Source organism: Podarcis pityusensis, assembly GCF_964106645.2.
Source record: "Podarcis pityusensis genome assembly, chromosome: 17".
In the NCBI taxonomy this organism is placed as follows: domain Eukaryota; kingdom Metazoa; phylum Chordata; class Lepidosauria; order Squamata; family Lacertidae; genus Podarcis; species Podarcis pityusensis.
In genome coordinates this window covers 34,274,000-34,298,041 of record NC_138042.1, presented here as the reverse complement: position 1 = coordinate 34,298,041, position 24,042 = coordinate 34,274,000, and the positions used below count along the sequence as shown (strand labels likewise).

Here is a 24,042-nt window from a genome sequence, read left to right as displayed (position 1 = left end):
TTTACTGTTATTAGCCGCTCTGAGCCCGGCTTCGGCTGGGGAAGGCGGGATATAAATAAAATTTATTATTATTATTATTATTATGTGACTTCCTCGCTTCCCCTTGGTTGAATTTCATCGCATATCCTTTTAACGGTTTTCCAAATCACAGTTCTTATAAAATTTAACTTAAACATTAACATCCTTAGATCTTCACGTTATGAAATTAAACATATTAATTCATCACTTAACTTAAATAAAATCCTAAGCCAATTAAGTATCTGCAAGCTGTTTTCAGTTACCGTAATTTAACTTAACATATTAAATTTAATGAGCACCAGGAAGATTGGATTAAATTTAATGATTACTTGGTTAAATATGTGAAGTTAAATTAACTGAAAACAGCATGGACCCACCCCCTTTAAAGGAGAGGGAGGCGCTCCATCCAGCTGTTTGCTAAACCTCGCTCTGCGCCAGCGCGCGCCTTGCTGCAAGTGGCGCATCCCAGCAGCTCCGTCGGAAGTGCAAAGCGTGACGACATTTTGCATTTCCATCCGAGAAGGAGGGGCTTCTTCCTTCTTTCCTTCCTGGCCGGCTTGCCCCTCTTCCCGCCCGCCATGCCCAAAGTGGTGTCCCGCTCCTTGGCTTGCTCGGATACGCGCGACCGCGAGGAGTACGGCGAGGGCGAGAAGCCCCTGCACGTCTATTATTGCCTGTGCGGGCAGATGGTGCTGGTGCTGGACTGCGCGCTGGAGAAGCTGCCCCTGAGGCCCCGGGACCGCGCGCGCGTGATCGACGCCGCCAAGCACGTCTACAAGCTCTGCAACACCCAGGACGAGCCCGAGGGCGCCTATCTCCGCCGGGACGGAGGCGGCGTCGAGCGGCAGTGCCGGAAGAAGTGCGCGCGGTGCGGGCTGCTCCTCTTCTACCGCCACCAGCCCGACGGCGCGCCCGCCACCTTCGTGGTCGACGGCGCCCTGGTCCAGTTCGGGCAGGGCTGGGCCCAGAAGCAGCTGCAGCAGCAGCCGCCTCCTCCTCCCGAGAAAGTGATGGTGACCCGTCGGACGAAGGACATGGGCAAGTGCGGCTCGGTCACCGTCTCCACCGTCGACGAGGAGGAGGTGGAGATCCAAGCCAAGGAAGTGGCCGAGTCGTACGCGCAGAACGCGCGCGTGATCCAGAAGCAGCTGCGCAGGGAGGGCGCTTGCAAGAGGCGGATGCTGCAGGAAGAGGCCGAGCTGGGAGGCAAGAAGGCCAGAGGGAAAGGCACTCTGATCGACAAGGAGTTCAAATAAGAAACGTCCAGAGAGAGGGATGCGTCGTTTCTTAGGGGGGAAAGGGTGGGGGGCACACACCACCATGGGCGTAGCCCATGTATTGTATTGTAAATCAATACAAATCTGAGGTTCTGCCCACCCCCAACCAAAATCATGGACCCCACCCCTGTGTCCTTATTATTCAAATCCTCTTAGGGATGTTGCCTTTCACTCTAGGGAGGCTTGTGTGCACCATGTGCCTTCTGAAACATTTCCCATTATTATTATTATTATTATTATTATTATTATTATTTTGCATTTCTAGGAAGCACTGCAGCCTTAATTTCCTAGCAAAAGCAAAGCAACCTTCTCCCAAGAGCGAGCAGAGAGGCGTTAGTCTGCCTCTGTTGTGCTGAGTTACGTTTTTGTATCTTCAGGTGTATATAGAAATTACCGTGTTACTGGCAATATGTCAAGTCTGTATTGATGGAGTTAGAAGCAAAATGTACAAAAAAATAGATCTTTAATAAGTTATTTTCATGTGGTATGTCATTTCCAACCCATCCCCGTCGCCTTTGGCAAGAAGTTAAATTTCTTTGTTAAAGAAGTTAAATTTGCTTTGGAAGATGGGAGAGGGTTATTCTGGGGCTCCAAAGCTGTATTCCATTGAGATACTAAAAGCCTAACTACAGGTGGCGTTAAATGTGACTCAGCATCTTACATACAGGTTTGAAAAAATTCATGGTGAGGGGATCTAACCTTTTCCTCATGTGGTATTTGCTGGGGGGCGGGGCAATCCCTCTTCATCCAAGGAGTAGAATATAAAAGTAAGTTGCATCTCATTCATAGAGTATTCGGAAAAAGGATCCCTCAAGACAACTGCATTTCGCCCTCAATAGAGAATATTGTACAGCAGTTCCAAAGGTCCAAAAAGTACACAAATTGCACACATAACCGCCCCAGAGATTTAACAAAGTAAGTTTGGGTGGGTCATTACAATATCACTTTTACATATGTTAGGGATCTTCCCCATAAGATCGGTGTTGTTTCAGAATTCTCCACTGCTGTGCAATGCTATATAGGTGCAATTTTTAATAAGCATTCCCTTATACATGTGGATACTAGTTTATTTATTTTTTAAGTGGATACTAGTTTATAAGGTTTAGATAGCCGTTAATCATTCTACTTATTTGCCTGTGTTTTTTCCAGTGACATTTTTGAAAAAGTGCATGATCATTACCGAAAGTTCATGTGTGTTGCTGCCACACTGAATACATGAATGTTGGAAATTCGTAAGATTGCTGTAATTCACCTCCATATAATTTCCTGCGTGGAAAGATGGATTTTCTGGTTTAGAAAATCGTTCTTTAAAAAAGCTTTACAGGTTGTAAAGTAAACCCAGTGTAAAATCTGTGTTTGACCCAATGCATATTGACATCTCATGTCTATGGATGCACCAGGAAGCTTCTGAGTTTTGCCCCCCCCTCCCCCAAGAAATGATGAGAGTAGCTACCTTCCCCCCCCTTTAATAGTAAGGTAAAGGTAAAGGGACCACTGACCATTAGGTCCAGTCGTGGCCGACTCTGGGGTTGCGGCGCTCATCTTGCTTTATTGGCCGAGGGAGCTGGCGTACAGCTTCCGGGTCATGTGGCCAGCATGACTAAGCCGCTTCTGGCGAACCAGAGCAGCACACGGAAACACCGTTTACCTTCCCGCCGGAGCGGTACCTATTTATCTACTTGCACTTTGATGTGCTTTCGAACTGCTAGGTTGGCAGGAGCAGGGACCGAGCAATGGGAGCTCACCCCGTGGCGGGAAGTCGAACCACCGACTTTCTGATCTGCAAGTCCTAGGCTCTGTGATTTAACCCACAGTGCCACCCGCGTCCCTTCCTCTTTAATAGTACATAGAGCTAAAGGAAGAAGTTGGAAGAGTGATGTTCCTTTCACTTCTGTGTGCTTTCCAAGAGATTAATACAACTGAATTTTACACAGATCCCTTGGAAAAAAGGAAATCTCTGTGCTGCAGTTTTTTCTGTCTCTATTGGGAGGGGAAGGAGCCATAAATGACCAGAGGTGGTTGCATCCACATAGCACTCTCTTAAAAACCCCCAAAACCCACAGGCCTAAAAGGTGAGCAATCCCTGAACTCTGAGATTGCAGCCTCAAGTTTTCTCTTCCACATTCTAGCTGGTCAAGCAGATTCTGTAGGTCTGAACAGCAGCCATGGGGGGTGGGGACTACAATGTTTGCAAGGCAGGGAACCCTGGATCTACCACCATACCACCTTAAAAGAGTATTGTGTATACACAAGCTCAGCGGCTGCCTAAATATTTTTGTTCCCCTTCAAAGAAACATCTCTGGGGTTTTGCCACTGGTCTGTAGCTGTGTCCAGCTGTCTATTTGCTGATACTACGTGCTGTTCCCCCATCAGTTATCTTGACTTTTACCAACCGGCTGCCAGAGCTCTGGTGTGTTTCGCATCACATGGACGGCTTGTCGGCCTGCCAATTAGGCTTTTCATCCCTGTGCTGTCTGGTGAATTCCCCCCACTTTGAGTCGGCCTGATTTAGGACATCTAGGCGTTCTACTTATGGGATTGCTTTCCTTTACAAAAGAAAACTGGGCAGCTTTTGGGAGTCCCTGCGCCGGGTGCTACAGAGCAATAATCAGGGAGTGTTTTGGGGTCAAATCAGGCCTACTGTCGGTCTCTCCTTCTTAAACTGCTGGACAGAAGAGGAAACTGCCGGCCATCCAAGCCAGGCTACTAAGCTGTGTATAGATCGGGGTCAGCAAACTTTTTCATCAGGGGGCTGGTCCACTGTGCCTCAGACCTTGCGGGGGGCCGGACTATATTTTGAAAAATATATCGTATTTTTTGCTCTTTAAGACTCACTTTTTCCCTCCTAAAAAGTAAGGGGAAATGTGTGTGCGTCTTATGGAGCGAATGCAGGCTGCGCAGCTATCCCAGAAGCCAGAACAGCAAGAGGGATTGCTGCTTTCACTACGCAGCGATCCCTCTTGCTGTTCTGGCTTCTGAGATTCAGAATATTTTTTTTCTTGTTTTCCTCCTCCAAAAACAGTCTTGTGGTCTGGTGCGTCTTATAGAGTGAAAAATATAGTAAATACCCTGCAAGCCGGTCCCGCAGCTGCCTCCAGACCTGGAGGAGGAACGCACTCTGCACACGCTCAGGAGCGTGTCTTGGTGGCGTCCACTCACCGGCATTGTTGACAAGAAGCAGCCACTCCATCAGCCCGTCCCCACGGAGCTCCCAGGCGGTGTGCACCATGCACTGCAGCCCGTCGTCCGAGGCCAGTTCGGCAGGCAGGCCGCGCATGCGGAGCACTGGGCAGGTGGCACACAGCTTGCCCTCCAGCTGCTCTAGTGTGGCCACCAAGCGCACCACCAGCAGCAGCGCCGAGCTGGGTGCCAGGTGTGGGGCCAGCAGGTGCGCCAAGCTCCGCCTGAAGCCCTGTGATGCGCCCATCACAATGCCCATGGCACGGCCCAGACCCACCTCCTGGCCTCTCCATCCATGGCAGTGCCGGGTTTACCTCAGCGCGCAGGTGGCGAGGCTTCAGATTGGCTGCAGGAACTTCCTGCAGCCAATCCGAAGCTGCGCCAGTGTCGCTGCCCGCCCAGAAGCCGTGCCAGCGTCGCGGAAGTCAGTCCCCGCGCAGCAAGGCATCCGCAGCGGGTGGGGGCTGACCGAGCGGCGGCAGGGTCTGCGGGCCAGATTTACGAGCCTGGGGGCCGCATCTAACCCCCAGGCCTTAGTTTGCCGACCCCTGGTATAGATGATTTAAAGCACACACGATGCGCATTCTTTCCCTCAAAAGGAATTCTGTTTAGGTTTGCTGGAAATCAAACTATCATATCCAGAATTCTTTGAGGGAAAGTGTGTGCTTTGAACTTGAATCAAGTGATCCTGGAGAGCCAATCCCATGTTCCTGCCTGCTGGTGATAATATACTTTGAGAGCTTCAAAACTGGAATAGACAAATAAATCTCAGTGGGTATTTGCCATGAGAGCTGAATGGACCCTCCATGTATAGAGGAAGTTTGCTCAATGCCGGGGACAAACGAGTAGAATACACAGTGTGCCTCATTTATGAAAACCTTTGGCCTTCCAGATTTTGCTGAACTCCTGTCAGACCTAGAAAGTGTGGGCAATGGCCATGGATTATGGGAGCTGTGGTTCAGCAACTCTGTGCCCATTTTCTACACATTTTCTCTCACATGCACGCACACACACACACACATACACAAAGTGTTCCCTTCTCTCTTCACCATATACTGCACCACTGATGTAAATGCCCTGGGCTTGATGCAGACACACAAAAGCATTTTAGTCTCTGAGTCAGGCAGAATTAGAACAACCTAAGAGACCTTTAGTTCCTCTGGACCATTCATACTGTTTGGTTTGACGGGCCTACTCCCTGGCAGTCCAATTTCCTGTGCTTTCCTCAGCATTGTTTAGAGTATTTACCCATTTTTTCCTCAACTCTGGGGCCTCTTGGAGGTCAAGCTATTCCAGCTCCCTTATCACAGCAATGTTAACTCATTAGCCTTTCCTCTAATGACTTTTCACCACTGGAATGTGGGGAGGGAGATGTTGCTCTGTATTCATCTGGTATCTTTGAAGCATCGAGCTTTAACATCTCCTTAAGAAATCCTCACGATTAGCGGGCGTGTGTGTTATGAGAAAGATATGGAAACAACAAGGAGGAGGGAATGGCTAGCTATTGCTGTTTTGGTTAGATATATTTGGCTATGTCATCAAAGAAAGTGACCAGGACACAAAGAACCACACAACTTGTTCTGTAAATACAAGCACACAATGGGCATGTGTGTTTCAGATTGTATTGCTCCACCAACAGCCTTCTGCATCACAGGTAAGAGTACTGCTGAATCACATTCACACCAAGGCCTGGGGCAGCAAGCCCTGCTTTGGGCAGGGATCAAAGGGCAGCTGATCCCACCAGGGATCGAACCTGCAACCCTGGCGTTATCAGCACCATGCTCTAACCAACTGAGCTGTCCAGGAAGCACTATAAGCTTTTGTTTAAGTCAAAAGAAGAATGAGCTAGTATTTTGCTTTTTTATGCTGGATCGCTGGATGGTTTCTTTGGGGAACCAAAATGATGTCCTCTTGCACCAGCTCCATGGCAGACATTTATCCTGAAACATTGTTTTCCATTCATGGAACTCAGGTTACAGCACACATGGCATGATTGATCACATCTTCACTGAAGGTCATCTCCTTCGGTTCTCCCGGTTATCCTCACAGCAACACTAGGCCGAGACAGAAACTTGCCTCGCTCAATGTCACCCAGTGTGTGTTACGGAACTCTTCATCCCAAATCCATCAAGTCTACCCACTAGGTCACACTCTCCAGCAATCACCCTTGCGTAAGAATAATATACACTTTTGGAACTCCCCAAGGGCAGAGTGGATATTTTGTATGTTTAAAAAGTCCTAACGTTTGTGGAGGCATGTCAAGGTTGTTTCTAAGGGACAATTAATCACAGGGGCAAGAGAGATTTGGATTAGAAAATAGTAAGGGAAGTCAAGGCTTCAGTCCCTTGTGTATACAGAGAAACATGTTCTCAATTTGCAACTCTATTTAATGAGCCTTAGGGTCAGCATGAGGATGGCAGAAGTTCACACACTTTAGGTGTTCTTGAGATCTTGGTTCCCAGTCCAGCTCTCTGTGCATGCAACTGCTAGCAGCCCTAGATGCAGTCGTGTATCGTATCACAGGAGTTTGGATTTGATATCCCGCTTTATCACTACCCTAGGGAGTCCCAAAGCGGCTAACATTCTCCTTTCCCTTCCTCCACCACAACAAACACTCTGTGAGGTGAGTGAGGCTGAGAGACTTCAAAGAAGTGTGACTAGCCCAAAGTCACCCAGCAGCTGCACGTGGAGGAGCGGAGAGGTGAACCCAGTTCCCCAGATTACGAATCTACTGCTCTTAACCACTACACCACACTGACATCTAGGGAATTCCATGGAGCCGGAACAAGCACTCGCACCCACCATTGGAAGCAGGCCTTTGCACAGATTGGGACAGCTGTGTTTAGAGGATGCTAATGAAGTTACCATCAGTCGCAGAATATTTTTGTTTACAAAGCATTTTCAATCTGAGAGTCTAGCTACTCACTGAGATCTTCAGCAAACGGTTCTCCATGAGGAGCTTCCATTCCGGAGGGAGAAACAGCTCAGGAATATCGCAGTGTTTTCGTTGTTTTGCCAGGCCTCATATATGCCTGCATGCATGTTTTCCATAATTGGAAAACCCATCTTGCTTCCTGGCACCCTAATTATGGCAGAACCTGGCAACTTCTGGGATTATTAGTTTGTGTTACGCTGATGGCCTCTGGACTAATAGAGTAGCCCCGGAGAATTGTAAAGTTGGAAGGGATCCCAGAGGGTCATCTAGTCCAACTCCCTGCAATGCAGGAATCACAGCTAAATAATCCCTGACAGGTGGCCATCCAACATCTGTTTAAAAACCTCCAGTGAATACAGAAATTAGGTACTGCTGTATTGGACAACTCTCACCCTAGGGAAAAAACCAAAGGGAAGGTACAATCCAGATAAATGTAGGAATACTTTAAGTACAGTTGAAATCAGTGGGCTTAGTTCCTTTACAGGTTTTAAGGATGCTTAACTTTCCCTGGATTGCACGTTTTGAGCAACTGGGGGAAAATATAACAGATTTATTGGGGGCTATGACTTAAGCTGATTTGGGTCACAGAGCACACCTGCACAGGTTAGTCAAAAGAAAGTCCCACCCTTTCCAAGGAGCCTTACTCCTAAGGGTGTTTAGAATTTCACACTTAGGTATAGGATTGCTCAGTAAGGTACAGATACTCTCTCACACTGTCTAGAGTGCACATAAATGGCTCTGTGGATGGAGTGTGAGAGTGTATTATAAAGCCAAAGGGAGGCGATAACCAGTCACAGCTAGATTACTCAGGGCAGCCTTTGCCAATCTGGTGTCCTTCAGATGTTCTGGATTCCCAACTCCAATTAGTTCCTGCCAGAACAGCACTTAGGGCCTCACTCTTGCACCATTTTTGTCTGAAGAGAGACCCATCTAAGAGAAATGATGAGGAGCTCTAATACACTTGAGGTGCAATCCAGGCCAGGAGTGAGGAACCTGTGGCTTCCCTCCAGACATTGTTGAACTCCAGTTACCATCAGCCACAGTCAGACTGGCCAATAGTTAGGGATGTTGGGAGTTGAAATCCAGCAACATCTGAAGAGTGGACACAGGTTCCCCACCTCTGAGCAGGTAGTTATGAATTTGTAAGTTTCAGCGTGAGCATTAAGCATCTCCCACTGACTGCAGTGGAACTTTTAAAAAGTGCATCGCTTTGCCTGAATTGTGCCTATGGCATTTAACGTGCCCCAATTCCACTGAAAATTATACCTCCTGTAATGCTAAAACAATTTCACTCCTCCACTGAAACGCAAGTTTTTATCGGCTAAGAAGAAGACAACCCACTGAGGGGAATACATCACACACAACATTTCATTTTTCAACATTTTAATAAATAACATTATGTTGCACAATGGAATGAACGAGCATGTAAGTTAAGTGAGTTAGTTCTTGCGGACACAAGAGTCCTGAAAGCACTGCAATTCTGGTAAGCATGCTGGGAGAAGGGTGTCTTCAGCTCTTCACAGGTGTTGAGGTTGGTTTCATGGCTTTTTTAAGATGGTGATAGTTTGGCAGGATTTTCATTAGGAAGTCCAGCTGCAATGTTTGTGGCTAGAAAGAACAGCAGTGTGAAAAAATGGGGGGGGGGCACCAGATAGGTGATAATACTGACAGTCTGAATTCATTTGCTTATGTTCTGCTCTACCAGGGAAAATAATTCATGGGATAAAGAACCAAAGCATCCTTAAAGACAACATAAGGGAAAGCAAATGATCAATTAACCAGAAACTTCATTTCTATTTCCTATCCGCCCCCATCCTGGGAGTCTCTCCTACCCCCCAGCCAAGCTGAGAAAGACAACAGGCTTTTTAATCCTCTCTGAGTGGGTCACCTGTAAGAGTCCATGATGCCTGGACCTTGATAAGCCACAGTTTGCAATCAGCTAGAAAACCAGAATTAGAAACTGATTGCAAACTGTGGCTTGTTAAGGGCCAGACATCATGGACTCTTACAAGTGACCCTCTCAGAGAGGATTAAAAAGTGTGTTTAGGTTTGTGCCAGGTTTCGTATGACATTCTCATTGACAAATCAGTTGCTCCACTGCCACTGGCCTTTGCACCGTAGACACGGGAGTGCTGAGTTGATGGGAAAGAAAAGGAAGCAAGTGGCTCTCCGTCCTGATAGACCAGACTGGGTTGGCAAAGTCATGTTGTTGGGAAGGGAGGAACAACTGGCAACATATTAGTAAAGCTTGACCTCCTGTCATGCACCTACCTGGGGCCGCTCAGTCTGCACTCGCCGGAGACAGTCAGCTCCATAGATGACCGTGTTTTCAGGGATGACTTCGTAGGTGTTGACATTGCAGCAGGCTCCAATGATGCAGCCACTTGTCAGGATCACGTTCCTACCCACAAATGCTGCAGAGAGAAAAAACCCATCTAGAATGAGCAACATCATGAAGTCTCATCAGTGGTCTGTTCTTTGGCCCAGCATCATCAACAGAAGTCTACTCTCTGCTACTCCTCTGTAACATCCCAAATTTTTTGTCTTGTTTCTAGAACTCAACTTGTTTGAGGTATCAGCTGATATCAGATTTTGGCTGCAATCATGTGCAGTCTCACTTCTGAGTACCACCAGGTCCACTGCTTATTTCCAAGTGTAAACAACCCAGGGATGTGCAACTCTGGTCTTAAATTGCCACAGTCTGTACCATCAAGCATAGGGATGAGGACCCAGTGACCTTGCAGAGGACGCTGGACTACATCTCCCATCATCCCTGACCAAGCCGGCTAGGGCTCATGGGAGTTTTAATCCAGCAACATCTAGAGGGCCTTTGGTTACCCACGACTGCCCTAGGAGAACATGGGGAAACTCAGAATTAAGTAAGTTTGCAAATGGAGTGTGTGTGCGCTGTTTCCAAAACTACTGTCTTGGTCAAACTTTTTTTTTTTTTTTTTAAAGCAAGGCTGCAATTTTAAGCATGCTACTACGGACTTGCAATATATTTATCAAAATTGGTTTTTCACATAAACCGTTCCACTATTTTCAGATGTCGGAGTGGTCCTCAGAAGCATAGAGAATATGTAATACAATGCAAAAACCGGAAACAAAAAAATAACCCCCAGTTATCAATTTCCCACTTAATCAACATACATACCTTTGGACTCAATTACATTGTTGTCTCCTATTTTCATTGCCTGGGAATCTGTAAGTTCACAGTTAAGAAGAGTACTTAGATATTTAGTTTGCATGCTCCCTTATCCTGGATTCCTCCTAATACAATCCTCTCTGAAGAATCCCCATGTTTTGAAAAGGCGTTCAGGACAAGTGGCCTGCTTCAGTAAAGTGTGATTTGAAAGCTCCTGGACCAGTGGCCTTTAGTTTAATCAAAAGCTGCCTATGGACCTTTGAGTGTGTGCTCAAAAGCTTTCCTCAATGCTCAGAGCAGCCAGCTCTGTGGTCCTAGGTTCTTCTGCTAGGCTCTTACAAACTGCCAGAGAAGGAATGAACAGTGAGTGGAATTCTCTCAGCAGAACAAGTAAAAGATCAGTGGGAAGTTCTTTGTGAGCAACCAATTAGCTGTTATGATTGTGAACGACCCTTTTGTTACAGCAAAAGTGCTCCTACCACTGTTCTGTGGCTTCAACGGTTATAAGCTGTGTTAAAATTAGGCAGAAAAGGAAGGCGAAGATAGACAGGAGATTAAACAAAACTCACAGCTTGTTGTACTAGAAGGCTGTCAACTAGGTTTAAAACACAGCCAACATGGAGAATATTACAGGTAAGGAAAGAACAAGGGAAATTGTAATGATATTAAATGTGATGTTTTGCATTGCTTTGCTTGCCTTGTAGGAGGGTTGCTTTCATTACCTGGTCCTTTGGATTGCATTTATTTAAGATTGCGCATTTGAGTTTGGAACACCAGCTGCAATGGTTGATCCCTTTAGACAAAACAAAACAGAACTTTGAGGCCTTTTGTCCCAAGAGAGGTCACTGCTCACAATGCAGGGTTGCTTTTTTTCACATTAGGGAAACTAGCATGTTTACCAAGTTTGTTGTGAATGCTGCAACATGCTGAGCAGACACATCTATTTTGCCACACGTTCCCTGTGAAATGAAAGGCACAGTGAGCCCATGCAGCACATTTGTGTAGTGAAATAAATGCACGCAGTTCTTGTATTAAAATATCATTGAGGTTTACTACAAACACACCCACACCCCATCACTATCAGGAAGCTCTTGCCCTGAACATGAACAAAATGCCCACGGGTGGAAGTTGCTGGGAGCAAAAGAGATATAAGTGACTAACAACACCTGTGGAATCTGAGATAGGTCATTAAACTCAGACAATTCTCCCTTGTGAAAAGGTAGGGGTGTGTGTGTGTGTGTGTGTGTGTGTGTGTGTGTGTGTGTGTAAGTAATAAATCACTCCATCACTGGTGTTTTCATTGCTAAAGTAGCACTGTCCTGTGCAAACATACACTTTCTCACTTTAAAAAAACACTGCTCTTTTGAAGGATACAACAGCCAACTTCAAAGACGTTGTTGGTGCCAATGATCATTGGTTTGGCTCCCACCTCCTCTGTATCAGGGGTAATGTTTTCAGGATAGCTGTAAAAGGATTGAAACATTCATTAACATTTCTACATCACAAAAAAACCATGTCTTTGTTGAAAGATTGAGAACTGTCTTTATCTTTGGTAGCTATAAGGTTTGGACAGTTAAAACTTTGGCAATGGCATTGGGCTGCTCCTTTTGATTCCCCACTCTACCCTATGCCCCAAAGGCAAGTCTGTTTCTTCTGGAATACCAGAACAGGTGTGAATTTGAAAGGAGGTTGCTGGGCGAAACATCCACCTTTGCATCTACATAGCAATTTAAATATATCTGGTGGAAAAACTAAATTATGGGCAGCTTCCCAAAACATTTAGCTTTGAAAAATGGATACAGATGAGGAAAAGTCCTTCAGTATAGAAAGTACCTTGTATTCACCTTTTTCTAGGAGTTAGAAAGCTGATTGTTCAGACTGCAGAGCCAATGAGGACAGATGACTGTTGGCACAGTAGAGCAATATGCTCTGCCGGGCTAAAGAAGACACCAGTAGTGCTGTGCAACTGAAGAATTCAGGAGATCAAACTATTTCCCATTTAATTTCTCTGCACTAAGAGAACACCACAAAATGCATATCAAAGAGAGCCAGTGTGGTGTAGTGGTTAAGAGCGGTAGTCTCGTAATCTGGGGAATCGGGTTTGCTTCCCCGCTCCTCCACCTGCAGCTGCTGGGTGACCTTGGGCTAGTCACACTTCTCTGAAGTCTCTCAGCCTCACTCACCTCACAGAGTGTTTGTTGTGGGGGAGGAAGGGAAAGGAGAATGTGAGCCGCTTTGAGACTCCTTAAAGGGAGTGAAAGGCGGGATATCAAATCCAAACTCCTCCTCTTCTTCAAAATACAGTGATACCTCTGGTTAAGTACTTAATTCATTCCAGAGGTCTGTTCTTAACCTGAAACTGTTCTTAACCTGAAGCACTACTTTAGCTAATGGGGCCTCCTGCTGCCGCCGTGCCACCAGAGCACGATTTCTGTTCTCATCCTGAAGCAAAGTTCTTAACCTGAAGCACTATTTCTGGGTTAGCGGAGTCTGTAACCTGAAGCGTATGTAACCTGAGGTACCACTGTAGTGGGGTAAGGGGAATTTAAAAATCACGTAAAATACTGTGTGATCAAATTAAATGTGTACAACGGTGAACTACTGAAGGCATGCAAGGATTATAGGAAGCCTTGTTCTTTATCTTAGATTTCTTACACGTGCTTTCTTTAGTGGCATATCCCCTCCACAGTGGAACATAAAATAAAGCACAAGGATTCAACATGGAGATTTACTACCTATCTGCAACAGTGCATTCATGAAGAAGCTTTGCATTTCTTTCCATTTTAATACTGAACTTACACTGTCCCTGCAAAACTGAGCCAATGAGAAGAGGCCGTTTAGGAAGATGCCAAGAAAAAAGAGCAAGACAGGTGGCCTGGGAGATTTAGGTTTTAGTGGCTTTGGGTAGTACAAGGCAGCTTTCTATGTTGAATAAGACCAATGGTCCATTTAGCTCAGTACTATATGCTCAGTCTGATAGCAGCTTTCCAAGAACTCAAGCAAGGGGTTGCCAAGATCTTTTTCACTGGTATAACCAAGGTGATAAGGGTAGGATCTTCTGCACACATAACATGTGGTCCACCACTGAGAGAAGCTGCAGGGGACAGAAAGCTATGATATGTATGCTTCGTAAGCTGACCAAAGTGGCTGGGAAAACCCAGCCAGGTGAGCGGCATATAAATAATAAAAATTATTATTATTATTATTATTAGTGTAGGGTAGACTGCATAATATTATGCTTGCATTTACATTTTTAAAATTAAGCTGGCTTTTGGCTGCATTCGCTAAGGCCTTCCCAAGGTACACCATTTTGGCCCAAGAAAGTTCAACATTTCATACATACCCATTTATGATAATTGCCTGCTCTTCTATGAGGTTACCTTCCCCAATTACTATTGGTCCAGCTTCTGCAATGATCCGTGCTTTGGGGTGAATCACGGTCCTAGGCCCTGTAGGAAATACTCAAAAGTTTACTCCTGAGTATAGCGGTTAGATATTTCTCCAACTACTTTATGAAAACAGAGGGTATGGGGCAGCAGTATCAATTTGTCTCAATACATGGCTACCATGGATGTACATGGAACCAATAAGAAATCTCAACTACCAACTATATTCTCAAACAGTGGAAGGGACTATTGGAACACAACTGTGCTGGTCCCGTGGGCTAACTGAGAGGCGAGGTCCGAGTCCAGTCCAAGGTCGAAGGTGCAGTATGGAGGCAGTCCATAAAAGTTGAAGTTGGATGCAGGGCAGGTAGTCGGGTGAGGTCAGGAGCTCTGGCAGGACAGGGTTCAGGCAGGAACTGACAACCAACAAAGCTGTTCCTGCAACTTGGGACTGAGGCTGGCTGGCTTTTATCTGCCCCAAGGCACAGGGCGGCCCCGATCCTCAGGTGACTCGCCTCTCCTAGCCTGGAAGTGAGCCCTCCTCCTGCGGGAACTTAGTTCCCTCCGCCTCTCTGCCCTCTCTGCAGCTCAGGAGAAGCTGGAGGGTTACCGGACCCAGAGGCAACCTCAGCTTCCCCTGATGGGGCTGAGAGTAGAGCACCGGCAGACAATGGGTCCTCCACCCCCTCAGGAGCTGGAGCAGACTCAGCTGGTGCCTGCACCTGGGGATCCAGCACAGGTGAGGACCCTTCAGGCTCAAGCCCCAGCCCCGGCTCAGCTGGTTCTGGAGGCGGGGAATCCTGTGCAGGCTGGGATTCCTCAGGTTCAGCATCCGAATCCGAATCCCAGGCCATCACACCCACAAGCTTTTTACATTCTCAGCAAGAACACCACATAAATATGGAAGGGGTATTTCAGATCACAAACTATTTGCCCTCATGAGCACCTGTACTTCTGATCGGCTCACTGGTTCTACTCACTGTTCATTGTTGCAAACTATGAGCGGAAATCCTGTGGCCCTCCAGATATGATTTGACTACAGCTCCCAACATCCCTCACATTTGGCCAGGTTGATTGGGGCTGATGGTAGTTGGGAGTCTAACAATTTCCACAGCAGGTTCCCCACCCACACTGTAAACAAACATTGATCTTGTTTGGATTATCTTCCCCTGTACAATCAAGGGATTGTCTCGTACTGAAGGCAATGCTGTTTTAAAACGTTAAGCAATATGTGAAAATTAAGAGACTATTTGTAGACTGGTATCTTTAATCTGACAATAATTCAAATTGGAGATTCTGACAACTACAGTAACCACACAAATTACTTTCTCTTACCAATTGTCACATCACCCTTGATTTCACTCTCGACACAGACAACAGCTCCAGGAGCAATCTTTACACTGGAAAAGAGAACATCAACAAAAAACAACAACAGTGTTTTGCATCTCCCTTGAAAGCACATGTATATGAAAATATATCCAGAATATTTCAAGCAAGCTGAGACCCAATCAGTGGCTTTTAATTCCAGATTAGGAGAGCTGGGTGCTGTTACCCAGATGTAACGGGGTCAGTTACAATGGCTCCAAATTTTCCTTGATGGGCAATTCAAGAAAGGGGTGCTAAGAGAATTTAGGCTTGACAGTTCATCTCAGGGTTCCATCCTGTCCCTCAGGGAGGGGGCTACAAAAATTAAGAAACCTAACCAGGGTTCTAGTAAAAAAACAAAATGTTTCACAAGCCTGAAGTCTGTGACACAGACAATTAGACTGCTCCACCCCCCAAAGGAGGAAAGCATTTTTAAACAATGGAATTCTTATACATGTCTACTAAAAATACGCCCAGTTGAGCTCAATGGGGCTGACTTCTAAGGCAACGGCACAGGACAGCAGCGCGTGTGTAACTTTCATGTCCTATTTTCTTTTCTCTACAAGGCAAAGCAACAGGAGAGTGGGGCTGTTTTTGTTTTTATTAAAAAGATTCTCTCCCCCTGGTATAAAAAAGCAGCAGCCTGAATAAGCGGTAAAGCATATAAATAAAAACTACGGAGTAAGAAGTTCCAAGCTGGAAAAGTATCAGGCTAAGACCCCCTTTTTTATTGATCTTTCATATCAGATGCGTGGAGTCTTATCCTCACTTCACTGGTACGGGATCCGGTGGAGAGAAAAATGGATCTAGTGGCGCCAAAAGGCCATGAAACAGATCGGGCAGCAGCGGCTGCGAGACATTTCTACGCAGAGCAAAAATGCATACAAGGTAAAAAGAGAATAATAAAGGGGCAGCCGTGGCAAATGGCGAGAATAATGCTAAATTTAATTCTGCACCGGGCAAAAGAGAACTGGGCAGAAGACCGGGGCTCCCGCCCACCTTCTTAGCCAAATTGCAGACCTGCCATCCACCAGGCCGCCGCTAAGCCCACCACCAAAGAGACCCGACCAGCTCGATTCTGCTCACCTCTTCTGCGCCTTCTCCGCCATCTTGTCCGCCCTCTCATCCATTACTCGGCCGGCGGCGACGCAGCCCGCTGATACCAACGAGAAGGAAAGGAGTGGCGATCGTGGCCCTCGGGAATCGATTCCCCGCGCCTTGCGCTCGGGCCGGATGGGAGCGACGTAGCCAATGAGAACCCGCCCTGGAGCGTGTAACTCCTCCCCTCGTTCTGGGTTACCATTGATGCGCTTAATATCGTGAGGCAGCGTGTATTAACCTCTTAACACCCGGCACACAATGTTATGTGTCTTGATTTTTTTTCGTGTAAACAGACAAACATGGGAGCCAGCATTTGTGTTAGTGCAGTACATTTATATCATGCTCAAGTGGTGTGCTTGCTTCTCCCACAATGGTTCATGGAACAACAACAACAACAATTTATTACTTATATTACTTATTTTACTTACTTATAGTTTAATTTATTACTTATGTTACTTATTGTTATGTTCTGAGCTGAATAGGATCCAAAATGCAGCAGTCTGATTGGTCCTAGAACAATACAGCAGTCTGATTGGTCTGCAGGATCCACCCAATCCAGCTCCAGGTGGAAGTGAATCCACAACCTGATTGGCCTACAGGAGAATCCTGGAATTAGCCAATCACATGGGGCCCATTGTGTAAATAGTGTATATAAAGCAGATATTGTGGGGGAACTTCCATTCCTTCTCACCACTATGAGCTGAATAAAGAGCATGAAATCCATTCTCGACTCCGAGTATATTTCACTTATAGTACTGACATATAGTGCTTATTACCTGCCCATCTGGCTGGGCCTCAGCAGCTGCTCTGGGCGGCTCCCAACAGAATATTAAAAGCACAATAAACATCAAACATAAAAACTTCCCTAAACAGGGCTGCCTTCAGATGTCTTCTAAATGTCAGATAGATGTTTATTTCCTTGACATCTGATGGGAGGGCGTTCCACAGGGCGGGAGCCACCACCGAGAAGGCCCTCTGCAACCTCACTTCTCGCTGTGAGGGAACCGCCAGAGGGCCCTCGGCAATGGACCTCAGTGTCCGGGTTGGACGATGGGGGTGGAGATGCTCCTTCAGATATACTGGGCAGAGGCTGTTTAGGGCTTTAAAGGTCAGCATCAACACTCTGAATTGTGCTCAGAAACGCACAATCATAGAATTGTGGAGTTGGAAGGGATCACGAGGATCGGCTCGTGCACAAACAAACCCCCTGCAGTGCAGGACTCTTGTCCAGTGCGGGGCTCCAACCCACAACTCTGAGATTAAGGTTATCCTCACAGTAACAGTGTGAGGTAGTTGAGACAGGAGACAGCTCAAGGTCCCGCAATGGGTTTCATGGCCTAGGGGATATTTCACCCTTAGCTGCCCTAGTTGGGCTCTGACCCACACTAATAACTGCTACAAGCCTCCCCAGTGTTGTGGTGGGATGAGGGGAGCAGCATGGGTTTGATTCCCAAGTCAACTATGGCCAAACATCACATATCTAAGTGTACCATTGGGAATTTTCCAACAGGTGGCTCTGGGCAGGGGTAGCTCATCCCTTTTTGCCACCCGAAGTGCATCAGGAAGGTGCTGCCCCACAACAGCCTCCCCTACCTGGGGAGTGCCCACGAAGCAGCAACAGTGACCATGAGATCTCGCAGAGTTCTCACAAGATTTTGTGAAGTGCACAAGATCTCTTAAGATGTTGGTGCCATCTTGCTGCTTCTCCCCCAGTGGTGGTAGGGTGACCAAGGGCACTTGTGGAGGCACTGCCTCTTGGGCTTCTGCCACCCAAGGTGGCTGCCTCAGCCTGCCTTATGGGTGGGCTGGCGATGGATGGGAGTGATATTTACCAGGACTGTGGCACACAGGGAAGGGATGTTCAGTTTTCCTTCTACTTTTCATTTCTAGTGAAACTCACTGCATGCCTCCTTTTAGCCATGGACCATCTGTGAGAAATATGGGCGCTTGGAAACCTAACTATTGTACTGACCCTTATACCCACTACAATCCAATGTATCAAAACAATTTTCTATTCATGCCTACCACAGTTGCCATTTTTTATATTGACTTACTGTGTATTCTTTTGGTAATGTTTATGATGGATATTATAAGGGAAGGATAAGAACAACCATTTATGCATCTCTGATTCTTTGAAAGTATTGCAATTTTGTGTGTCATGGAGATGTTATCAGTTTGGTATGAGGCTCTTATCTTTGCTTCCACCTCATAATCAGTATTCAAAAGGGCCTCATCGGGTGACAATCTGACTTTCGTGACACAGCAGCTCAGTGAAAATGGCATTTGCACAAATAATGCACCTCAATGGTATATTTTAGGCAGAATGTCCCGTCTCCATAGTTATAAACTCTGATACGCTGACCTTCATTATCTAGGTGATTTTCATTACTAGCCTACTCCAATATAGGGAAAAGACAACAACGTTTGTTGAGACACTTCATTTAGGTGAGAAAGGACTGGAAGATAACCAGCAAAATAGCATTTTGAGAATGAGGGTCTTCATGAACTGGGAAACCCCGTTTTTCTTTCAAGCCACAGCTTTATACCAGCTAGCTGCTTTTCCATTTGCTATTTTGTTCCATTATCTCTGTGCCTCTGGGAATCTTTCTATAAATGCAAGGTAGGTATCATTATCTAATTTTTCCCCCTATTATTACTTTTTATAAAAATGTTATATTTTTCTTGCCTAATAAGCAGCAAACAAAGCAAGGTCTAAAACAAGAATTTTAAAGTTTACAATAGAAACAATAACTAAGAAATCTTTTAAAAAATATATACTTAAAAAGAAAGCCAATCAAAAAACAGCAGCTTCTAGAAAATAATAAGCTCAATGTATCAGGAACTAGGAAACACTTGAGAAAGAAAAAGTTTTCACTTGTGGATAAGGAGGAGATTTGAAAAGTGAATTGGTAAGGAAAGGGCCAATCCAATTGTTTTCCAGAAAGTGAGATGCAAAAGAAAGTGCCACCAGCCATGATGTTTATGGGGGGCTGAGTCTCATGTCATTTGTAGCGTGCCCTAGATTTCCTGCCCCTTTCCCCTTAAAGAAATAAAAGTAAAACAATTTTCTGGGGAAAAAATTCTGAGGAAGCTGGGGACAAAGCAAAACAGTGTAGGTGAGCTCCAACCATTTGCCACTGTAATTTCCCAGGAACATCTATACCTGTAAAGTATCACATGCTAATTTTATAGACATTTGTGTCATCTGTTGGTCTCCCAGGTCTTTTAAGTACCTAGCAACCACCTCTGGGTACCAAAATGGGAAGATATATTCTCCATGCCTGAATGGTTCTGTCCTTAGGAAAAAGGGACGTACAAAAGAGGCCTTATCTGTGTGGACAGGAGGCTATTGTATATACCAGAGGATGGGGAATCTGTGGCCTTCCAGATGTTGTTGGACTCCAACTCCCATCAGTCACAATTAGCATGGCCAAAGGTCGGGGATGTTGGGAGCTGTAGTCCAACAACATCTGAAGGACCAGAACTTTCCTATCTTTCTTATAGGAACAGTGTTATTTTTCTAGAAAAAGAGGTGCCGGAACTCACCATGAACGCCTTCCTTTTTTCTCTTATAATGGCAATGGCACCCACCTGAGAGGTGCTGGAACTGAGTTCCGGCAAGTTCCGGCTGAAAAAAAGCCCTGTATAGGAATGTGTAGCACTTTAAAAGCAACAACTAGCTGGGAAGAAAATCAGTTACGACTGGAGCTCCCTGCCATCTTTCTTCCAATAGCATGCCACAGAATTCTCCACCAGTTGAAGCTTTTGTACTGTCTTAAGAGGCAGTCCCCAGTAGTGTTGTATGGAAGTGAGAGCTGGACCATAAAGAAGGCTGATCGCCGAAGAATTGATGCTTTTGAATTATAGTGCTGGAGGAGACTCTTGAGAGTCCCATGGACTGCAAGAAGATCAAACCTATCCATTCTGAAGGAAATCAGCCCTGAGTGCTCACTGGAAGGACAGATCCTGAAGCTGAGGCTCCAATATTTGGCCACCTCGTGAGAAGAGAAGACTCCCTGGAAAAGACCCTGATGTTGGCAAAGATGGAGGGCACAAGGAGAAGGGGACGACAGAGGACGAGATGGTTGGACAGTGTTCTCGAAGCTACAAACATGAGTCTGACCAAACTGCGGGAGGCAGTGGAAGACAGGAGTGCCTGGCGTGCTCTGGTCCAGGGGGTCACGAAGAGGCGGACACGACTAAATGACTAAACAACAACAAGAGGCAGTCCTATGTGAATTGGATGTATGCTAATAATTTATGTTTATTTCTAACAGTGAACCAAATGGCATCTTTAGGTATCGATGCAGGTTGAACTAGTGTGATGACCTGGCTGATTTTTTGTTTGTTACCAAAGTGGTTGGTTGGGAACTAGATGTTACACAGGGAGCACAGATTCCCAGATCTTCCCAACACTGCCTTGCCACACTTCTACGTGGCATTCCCGCCTCCCCGTCTGTTCACTTTCCTGCCAGGCGGGAAACCTCTTACCCTGAAAATTGCCACCATGACTCTGAAAACATGTCTGTTTATTTTTAGGTACACTTTCCTCCTGGTGGGTGGTTTCCTCCTGGCCTGGGCTGCTATGGGCTGCTATGCCCTGCTGCTGCTTATATCTGCCTTCTCCTCTCTTGCCGTAATCCATTCCGCTGGCCCACAGCAGGTCCACACATGGGCATTCTTCGTTCAGATGACCTGGCAAACACTGTGCCATCTTGGGCTGCATTACAAAGAATATTACCTACAAGAAGCTGCATGTATCAGGTAAAGATGTGCTGGCTCTAGTCTAGTGTATCGGTTGGTTGACGGAGTTAGTCTCGGAGCAGTTTACTTTGCATTATTTCAGTACACATAGAAACAGTAGACAGACCAACTGGATTCAAAGTGTCCTTTCCTGGGTGGTATAACTGTTTTTCTTACTAATTTTATTGTCATTGAACTTTATGGGAATTATACCCAGTATAAACAGGAGCAGTAGTGTAATACCTTTATTAAAGGTAAAGGTAAAGGGACAACTGACCATTAGGTCCAGTTGTGACCAACTCTGGGGTTGCGGCACTCATCTCGCTTTATTGCCTGAGGGAGCTGGCATACAGCTTCCGTGTCATGTGGCTAGCATGACTAAGCCACTCCTGGTGAACCAGAGCAGCGCACGGAAACGCCGTTTACCTTCCCGCCAGAGCGGTACCTATTTATCTACTCGCACTTTGAAGTGCTTTTGAACTGCTAGGTTGGCAGGAGCAGGGATCGAACAACAGGAGCTCACACCATCATGGGGATTCGAACAGCCAACCTTCTGATCGGCAAGTTCTAGGCTCTGTGGTTTAACCCACAGCGCCACCCTAATAAAATACCTTTATTAGGACAAACTAAACTATCACTAATCAGTGAGCTTCTTTTTGAGGAGGGATAGTCAACCTTTTTATTTCCATGAGCACATTTGGACTTTTGAGTAAGTGATGTGTTGCCGCCACCCCTTCTGTTCACTTCCCGGATCAGACTTCCCTGCAAAAAGAGACCCAAGGTGAGCAAGAATACACATACAAATTTTGCTCTTAAAAGGATCTGCGTAAAAGTCAGATCCTGAGCCAAGAAAAGTACATGAGACTTAAAAGACAAGCAGCTCTATTTACTTTTGAAGCGGGGAAATATAAACCAGACAGACTGGTTTATTAGCCATTTCCTGTTGCCCATGGGATCCAGAGAAGTTTAGTTCTGTGAGGCGGTTTGAGATATCTAACAAAATATGTTCAGCACCCTCACCAAAACTACAATTCCTGGCATTCTTTCGGATGCTTAAAATGGGATGTGACATAGGCTCTCTAACAGAATTGCCGAGACCTAAAACTTGGTGGCTCTTAAATGCAAATTGTGTGCTCTTCTGTCACTGAGCTGGGCTATGTGGCTGGCGCTGTAGGTTAAACCACAGAGCCTAGGGCTTGCCGATCAGAAGGTCGGCGGTTCGAATCCCCATGACGGGGTGAGCTCCCGTTGCTCGGTCCCTGCTCCTGCCAACCTAGCAGTTTGAAAGCACATCAAAGTGCAAGTGGATAAATATTTACCGCTCCGGTGGGAAGGTAAACGGCGTTTCCGTGCGCTGCTCTGGTTAGCCAGAAGCGGCTTAGTCATGCTGGCCACATGACCCGGAAGCTGTACACTGGCTCCCTCGGTCAATAAAGCGAGATGAGTGCCGCAACCCCAGAGTCAGCCATGACTGGACCTAATGGTCAGGCGTCTCTTTACCTTTTACCTGTCACTGAGCTAACCTTTTGCTCTGTTTCAGATTGCCCATTGCCCTTTCTGCCCTCATGCTGATGACCCAGAAAGTCACCTCACTGGCTTTGGATATCCATGAAAACAAAGTGAGGGTGGCCTTGCCATCTGAAGAGAGGAGATCCTTTTGCTGGCACCTGCTCCAGGCACTGCCATTGTGTACTTATCTGCTGTGTTTCCCAACCCTGCTGGGAGGCCCTCTATGCTCTTTCCGCAGATTTCAGGCATGGGTAAGGTATTCCAAGGCTCCCTTTTCTTCAGGTCTCCTCGGGGCTGCCACTCAAAAAGGCCTGGGGGCTCTGACTCTGGGCCTGTTGAACAATATCGTGAGGGGATACATTTCCGCTCTGGACGACCTAATCGACTGCACCCACTTTGACTGTGTTTACGTCGTGTGGACCTCAGCCCTGTCCTTGAGGCTCACTTATTACTCTCACTGGCTGCTTGACGAGTCCCTCTTCCTTGCTGCCGGTTTGGGGCTGGATCTTGGCCACCACCAATATTCAGCAGCTGCCGACAGAGTTGTCATGGACACAGATATTTGGACCCTAGAAACAACCAACACAATTGCTGGCTTCACCCGAACATGGAACAAGAGCACAGCCCAGTGGCTGAGGCGGCTCATATTCCAGCAGAGCAGTTCACATCCTCTCCTGGCCACCTTTGCCTTCTCAGCCTGGTGGCATGGCCTCCACCCTGGCCAGGTCTTTGGGTTTCTGTGCTGGGCCGTTATGGTGGAAGCAGACTACCGCTTCCATCGCTTTTTTGGTTCAGTGGCAAAATCCCGGCTTCAGAGGCTGCTGTACCAAACTGTGACCTGGTGTCATACACAACTGGTGGTGGCGTACATTATGATTGCTGTTGAGATGAGGAGTGTCTCCATGCTTTGGCGGCTGTTGTCTTCGTACAATAGCTTCTTTCCATTAGTCTCTGTCACTGTGCTCCTCCTGTTAGTAAAGAAATGAGTGAGCAGCCCCACTGGTCCTCACTAGCTCATTTCGCATCCTTAAATGGAGGTGTGTAGACAGAAGCAGGATTTTAAAAACAGTTGCAGCAGCTTTTTCATCCAAGGTTCAAGGCCACCTTGTAAGGTGACTTGCATCGTTAACATACAGTACGTACAAACTAGGTGAAGTCTTTCATCTTGCTCCTCCCATCATGGTTGTCTTTCCCCTCCCCTTTTAATAAAGCCTGCACTTGTTTTTATTTGCCCCCCCACATCAATCTTTTTCCCTTACCTGCAAAAAAAGAGCAACAACACACAATGCTTTTTCAAAAACAGTTAAAACCACTCAGAAAACGATGATGATGATGATGATGATGATGATAATAATAATAATAATTTATTTATACCCTACGCAT

The 24,042-nt window shown here is 46.2% G+C and overlaps 2 protein-coding genes and 1 pseudogene across 3 annotated transcripts; 2 read left to right on the top strand and 1 right to left on the bottom strand.

Annotated features, from left to right (window-relative positions):
* The first annotated feature begins 300 nt into the window (after positions 1–300).
* LOC308466567 (STING ER exit protein pseudogene) lies at positions 301–1,955 on the top strand (annotated as a pseudogene). The gene has a single exon. The product of its transcript is annotated as an STING ER exit protein pseudogene (transcript).
* A 6,821-nt stretch (positions 1,956–8,776) lies between these two features.
* Positions 8,777–16,521, bottom strand: DCTN6 (dynactin subunit 6). The gene is made up of 7 exons (XM_080987035.1): positions 16,393–16,521; positions 15,277–15,341; positions 13,899–14,004; positions 11,930–12,018; positions 10,565–10,612; positions 9,682–9,824; positions 8,777–9,018 (listed from the first exon to the last, which is right to left on the bottom strand). Exons 1-7 carry the CDS (start codon positions 16,434–16,436, stop codon positions 8,920–8,922), a joined length of 594 nt encoding a protein of 197 aa, XP_080843161.1. The 5' UTR covers positions 16,437–16,521; the 3' UTR covers positions 8,777–8,919.
* A 2,375-nt stretch (positions 16,522–18,896) lies between these two features.
* MBOAT4 (membrane bound ghrelin O-acyltransferase MBOAT4) lies at positions 18,897–23,790 on the top strand (the record flags this gene model as incomplete). Its single annotated transcript, XM_080988553.1, has 3 exons — positions 18,897–19,027; positions 20,947–21,171; positions 22,691–23,790. 3 exons carry the CDS (start codon positions 18,897–18,899, stop codon positions 23,643–23,645), a joined length of 1,311 nt encoding a protein of 436 aa, XP_080844679.1. The 3' UTR covers positions 23,646–23,790.
* Between the last annotated feature and the right edge of the window lie 252 nt (positions 23,791–24,042).